The 7,098-nt window shown below is 30.9% G+C and overlaps 1 protein-coding gene across 1 annotated transcript in view; it reads left to right on the forward strand.

The window, feature by feature from the left end:
- Positions 1 to 7,098, forward strand: part of LOC100574407 (protein O-mannosyl-transferase TMTC2-like) — a 358,487-nt gene that overhangs the window by 344,874 nt on the left and 6,515 nt on the right. Inside the window, exons 10-11 of the mRNA XM_029487429.1 lie at positions 947 to 1,031; positions 2,064 to 2,242. Coding sequence (XP_029343289.1) covers positions 947 to 1,031; positions 2,064 to 2,242 — 264 coding nt within the window. The remainder of the gene's footprint in view (positions 1 to 946; positions 1,032 to 2,063; positions 2,243 to 7,098) is intronic.

A 7,098-nucleotide genomic window follows, 5' to 3' on the forward strand; every position in this document is an offset into this window, starting at 1 on the left:
GAGCACTAAACATTGGCGCAAAAAAAATTGCAAAAATCTAATTGGGGGGGGGGGGGGCCGGGGTAACGTACGTGATTTTATTAGCAGTAAACATGGACGGCTCCGAAAAGTTAACTCCACTCCTCATAGGAAAAGCTGCCAAACCTAGGTGTTTTAAGGGCATACGTTCATTTCCTATAACTTATCGTTCAAATAAAAAGGCATGGATGACGACAGAATTATTTAATGAATGGTTGTTTTCACTCAATGAAGACATGAAAAAACAGGAACATTACAGATTCTTTAAAAAATAATAATCTTTTATAATAATAATAAATAATTAAAAATGTTAAAATTAACCTTAAAATTAATCACCTAATTTACTGAAATAATTAATATGTATGTATGTATGTATGTACAATAATAAAAAACAAAATTTTTTTCTTAACTCTATAATTCGAATTTTTTTTTTGCCCTCTCGTTATTTCAAACTACTCAACAATTCGAACTCTCGGTAATTCGAAGTTTTTCAGCAGTCCCGTCAATTTCGAATTATCGAGAATCGACTGTAATTTAATATGTATCATATAATAGTTTATAAGTTAAAAACTTCAGTATTTTATTATCTCCAGTGGCTGATGCGTTTAACAAAATAGGTATACAAAAAAAATTATTTATGTCGTCATTCGTAACACAATAACACTATCACTAAGGTGTAATATGTAAACACATAATATCATGGTGCGTAATATTTAATCTAATACCTATTATAGCACTTATCGATAACTAATTGTTACTTTGGTTGATAAAAATACAATATGTATGAACGGTATAATAATATAATATATTTAATATTATGTATAATTTTTTTATCACAAAAACACTTTGTTTTCTTAACCTTTTAGATTGTTTTTTCTTTTTTATTACTTTTGTTCATCCTGTGATTTACATAACAAATTTATTTCAGAGAACGCGTATTCACGAGGCAGAAAATTGGTTTCTACGGGCAAAAAAATTGGCTCCCGGTGACGCGTCCGTGTACAAACATTTCGGTCGGTATATATTTTATATAATGCATTACGCAATAACAATAATAATAATAATATTATAAAGTTGTCTCGACTTCCGAGAAAAAAAAATTCGCGAAAAGAGCTAATAATATTTAAATATATAATGTATTATATATTATACTAGCTGATCCCGTTCACTTCGTTGCCCGTAAAAAAGCACAACTCTTAAAATAATAATTGTGATTGTTCAACTACTTTTGGGCGTAACTCACTGTAATTGTAACAGCTCAAAACAAGTCAAAATATTTTGAAAATTTTATTGTGTATAGAAAATGTTAATATAAACATTCAGTCAAAAAATGTCATGTACCTATCTACGGTCATTTGTTTTAGAGTTACGCCAAAGACCAAAATCGATTTTGTCAAAAACCGATTTTGAGTAAAAATTCCCGTTTTTCCTTAATTTTTATTTTGTTTTTCACGGCGCTTTTTAAAACTACTGAGAAATTTTGACTTTTGACTCCCCCCTTCTCCCAAAGTACCAACTAGATTCCCTTTCTATAACAGATACTGTTGAAGAAAATCTGAGCATGTTTACTGTCCTAAAAGGTGATGACACACACAAAAAAAAAAATTAAAAATTAAAAAACACATATTATTGTAAAATCAACACATTCATCGCTCCACTCAGAATACTACTTTCTAATATTACTATTTTAATCTTCAACCAATTAATAGCAACCTTACATTAAACAAAAATATATTATTTTTTAGTTTATATTTTTTGCTGGACAGATGACGCCACTGTTATATATGTTTTGCCATTCTGATTTAGTAGTGTAACGTTACAGTAGGGTCATCCTCTCAACCCAAAGAACTTAATCGGAGCAATACATGCCTATATATAAAACTGCTCCGTAAAGTCCTCTTTAAATAAAAAAAAACTGCATGACAATTGAATAAGTAATTTCGGAGCCAACCCATAAAAAAGATTTCCATTTTTACATTTATGTATATATATATATATATTATGTAAACATTTGTTTCCTGTTTTTCACCCTTCCGTTTTCACAGGAGTTTTTCTGCTGGAACAAGAACGGTACCCCGAAGCCGCGTCGCAGCTGGTGGAAGCTGTTGCACTGGAGCCCGAAGACTACGACCTCACAGTGACGGCAGCCACCGCGCTAAGGCAGGCGGGCGTGTCGCTCAGGGCAGAGGACATGTACAGAAAGGCAGCCACACTCAGGCCACAAGTACAACGATCTATAATATTATTAATTAATGTTTATTTGTCTTCGTTTTCTCGAGGAATTTGTGCGAAGGACCCAAAATTTATCGGCGATGCGACGTATTGAGAGAACGGATCCGTGGAACATTTTTAAATGTTTTAAATCAACCACGAGCTTAGAAATATGAAAATATAAAAATATTCATAATCTTCAAATTTTTCCATACATTTCAAGCATAAACATTTTTCTAGTTTGATTTCGATTACAGACATTGTTCGTTATTCACGCAGTCATATTTAAGACTCCTATAAAAATATATATATTATAGTTATAATCCGCTCGCTTTAATCCTAACTGTCCTCGTAACAAAATTAAAGTGTTTAAAATCGATTTTTATTTCAACGTTCAAACATAATCAACCATAATATTATTATAACTCGACTGAAACGGCCGTAAACCCGATCGGGGTGCATAAAATATAATTTAATACTGCGTTATATATATATATGTGTACACTTGTTATACAATATATATATTATGTTCATATTCGACTTAATGTTATAAAAATTACTTAATATTCTCCTGTTGAAATTTTGTTATTATCACTTATTGCTTAATGTGCCAACCAGGGTGGAAAGGTCTAAATTCTCAGGGTTGATCGATCGTCGGAATCCGAAAGAGGGACTCTAAACGTGCAGTGAACCACACTGCTGTGTTACACAGCACACGTATATAATACACTTAGGGAAGGCACACATAAAGTACATTCAAATGCAATATCGTAAATTAGTTTTTTGGTAATACTTTTGCAAAACTTGCGTGCGGATGCAGTTATAATGTTATTAAGCACCTATATGCATAATATATAGGAAGGAATGTACCGCGGTTTAGGACGAAGGTTCTATTTATAGAGTTTCGCAAATTCGAGTTTTTGTGTCGTGTAAGCATTTATTTTCTCGGCGTCTGTTTATGTGCACGTGATTTGGAACGTAGCCGAGACGAAAGTCCGTACAATAAATAAATCATCACGAGGGTTATTGGTCTGTATTATATTATATTATGCACACGCGCACATCCGTTTACAGGACGCTCGCCTATTATTATAATAATATTATTGTAGTATGCGTTTGAAATATTATAATACTATAGAAGCTGTAACGTGATAGAAATCGAAAAATATTTGGTTCGCTCTGTATATAAGATATATTGTTAGACAACGTAATGTGTATGGTATATAACCGCTACGTGGACGGAAAATAGAGCTGCAAGCGGTGGTACGGTATAATAAATAATAATAATAATAAAAAAATTAAAAAATAACTTCAAAATCCCAATAATAATGAATGGAAATCGCCTCCATAATATACGTTTCGGGCTAATGATATTTTTCGAAATAATAGTTTAATGGTGGCTCCTATCAGTCCTATCAACGTGACTGAGAGTAAATAACGGCCGCTGTCACTAGTTCTCGGATAGGTGACCACCCGGGTTCCAAGTGCGTAAAAACCTGGCCCACACATACACATGTTTTCAACCGTTTCAACATTACCAACCTTACAGGCGAATGACCTCAGTCGTCGAAGTCAAAATACAATATAAAAATAAAATAAAAAAATCGATCAAACAACATAGAATTCTGACATTCGTCGTCGCCATCGTCATTTAATTCTCTCTCTACTTCTTTTATTATTTTTAATATATTTTCTCAATCTGTCGCGTTTAGGCATAAATGCATAATAGTATATTATTGTCGTTTAATGACTCCATAGCCATATGCTATTATTATGATTGTCTCATAACGAATTATGCTCGTCTAACACCACTCGTAGACCACACTTTAGAGCTTTCCTCCCCGTCAAAACTATCCCCTTACATAGGCGGACATTTAGATGAATTTTTACGGGGATTAAAATAATATAATGTAAAGTGACCCGCAGGGGCTACTACCCCCTATTAAAGACACTAGTATACTATTTAAATATTATAATAAACTTTTAATACAAATAATATGGGTATTCTGTAATGAATGACATACCTAAATAATAATTATACCTATATATATATAGGTATAGATTAAATAAAGAAAATGTATTAATAATTGCTATTGTTAGAGATTTTAGCGCCATTTGTTGGCTGAATGTTTTACAATTTTAAAAAAAAATATTAAAAATTATAATAACGGTATTAATAACATTTCAAATAGTTTCAACTTTGAGAGAGGGGGCTTACGAAATTAAATTTCTGGAGAGCCAAGCCTCCTAAGCCTCCTCCCCTCATGTCCACCAAAGTCTGTTAGTACCTTAAACGTCTAGACGTATTAATATAGTGAATAGATAGTAAAACAGGTTACCTCCACTCGATCACTTTGATCCGCTTTAGTATAAACAAATTCACCATCTACATACACCGACAGACTACAATAGGTATTATTTGTTCTCTCGTGCCTTTATTAATAGGTATTTCTCCCCCCACTTCCCCAGATAAGACAGACCTACATGTTTGTGTGACTTACCGCTGAATGATTTATAATCGTTGCCAGCGGTTTTGGCCTCCAACCTAAGGCACATAAAATAATAGAAAAAATATTTAATAATAATTCTCGTTGACTTTTTAACAATATTAAACGCTAGACGTCGAGTTTGGCAAACAGCATATTTTACCGTTGAACACACAATGGCCGAAATTAATGAACGCGTTGTATGTGGTTGTGGTATACTGTGTTGATAATATATACATTTATAAATTATCCCGACAATACAAATATTAACGATAACAGTTTTACACTCGATTCATCGCGATTGGTGCGTATATACATGCTGCCTTTCGCCAAGAATTCTCAGCCCCATTTTTTCTTTTGATAATGAATTTATTCAAATTCTGATTTATACAATCTTTAAGTATATACTTATATTATTTTTGAGCGTCATTCATTTGGGCGAATAACCCAAAATTTACCTGAGTAAAGCATATATCATTTGGGCGAGAAATTAACCGATCGTTTAGGCGAATTTATAAATTATTGAATAATAGGGTAGTAACATTACGTTGGTATACAATAATTTTTATAATATTTATTACAGCTAAATATTATTATTATATCGTTTCCGCTTATTGGTGAGCATAGATCACGATTAAAGATATACAGGTTACTCAACGAAACTTATTTTTTGGTGCGCTTAAAATTAACGATCTTGTCATAGCAAGAATAACAGTTAGCGGTTTTGCATTATAGTTATTTCTCTTGATACTACAAAATATAGCAATATAGATATTCAATATTATGTATTGGAGCGCTAGTAGTCATTCTCACATCGTCGATCAGCTGTTAGAAATCAACATTTACGCGCACCACTTTTGTAGTTTTGTTGTGTATGTGCATAGGGTCGTTGAGTAACATGTATAATATCTTTGATTGTGGTATGAATAGTGAACGATACTAACACGGATATAAAACATTTTACTCAATATTATATTACGTAAAAATACTAAAGATAACAAGACTATACCTACATTAAAATCATGGGAAAAATATCAAACCGGAAAATTAACAATAATCGATTATATTAAACAAATAGGCATGAGATACCGCGTACTAATAAAAAAAATAAGTTAAGATTTTTAATACAATATTATGATAATTTATATGAGAATATAATAAATTTTATTAAACAAATGGGCATGAGATATCATGCTAATGAAAAAAATTTAGTTGAGATGATAAATATAATATTATAAATTATATGACAATTTAATTCATTCTTAACCATAGCAGATAGAGTTAACTGAGAGTCCTAAGTATCTAAACGTGGGAAGGAAAACGTATAAGTCTATATACATTTTGAAAAATATATATTTATAGCTCGCCCCAACAATATGTTATTTTGAGTCATTCGCCCAAATGAAAGTCCCCCTTATTTTCAGCTGTTTGGATATCTGTACCGGTTAAGTGTAAGTATAAGCCACTCAAGGTGTGTTCTGTGACGACACAAACTTAGTTTTTTTTAGATTCTGAGAGGAACAATGAATGTATTGATTTTACAATGATGTGTGTTTTTTTTTTTAATTTTTTTAATTTTTTTTTTTTTTGTGTCTGTGTACACGATAAGTAGTCGAAATAATGCTTCGATTTTCAACTTCAGTATCTTGTTCGATTGGAAAGTGAATATCGTTGCTGCGTTGGGCAGGTCAAAATTTAAAATTCCCAGTAATTTTCAAAAGCGCCGTGAAAACAAAAGAAAAATTAAGGAAAAACGGGAATTTTTACGCAAAATCAAATTTTTAAAAAATTGAATTTGGTTTTTGGTTAACTTTAAAAACACATGAAAACAAATGACCGTAGATACATGAAATTTTAAATGGTTGTTTATATTTCCATTTTCTATACACGATAACATTTTCAAAATATTTTGATTTATTTTGAACTGTTTAGAGACATTTTCATTTTCCATTTTTTTTTTAGTTTTTTTTCTAAATATATCAATTAAATTTTATTTGTGGATTAAAAAAGCTTGAAAATTTAATAGAAGGCTCCTAGTATATTGTTTCAAACGCAGATGAAAAATATTAAAAATCCTTAGACACAGTTTTTTATTATAAGCATTTAAATTTCAAAAATTGACAAAATATGGAAAAATTACGAAAATTAGCAAATTATTTTGAGTTAAGAATTCGTAAAAATTTTTCTTTTTAAATCTAATATTTTAAAATGTAATACAAGATTCCTTATAAGATTATCTACCTTTATCAAACAAAAAATATCCATAAGAAAGTCAAATTAAATTTTTATGATCGTTTGAAATTCAAATTTTTACAACATTGGATATTCACTCGATTTCTCATGTAGCGATTTTCTTATTTTGTTGTAATTCAAAAACGAATAA

The sequence above is a fragment of the Acyrthosiphon pisum genome, chromosome A1 (assembly GCF_005508785.2).
Source record: "Acyrthosiphon pisum isolate AL4f chromosome A1, pea_aphid_22Mar2018_4r6ur, whole genome shotgun sequence".
Classification (NCBI taxonomy): domain Eukaryota; kingdom Metazoa; phylum Arthropoda; class Insecta; order Hemiptera; family Aphididae; genus Acyrthosiphon; species Acyrthosiphon pisum.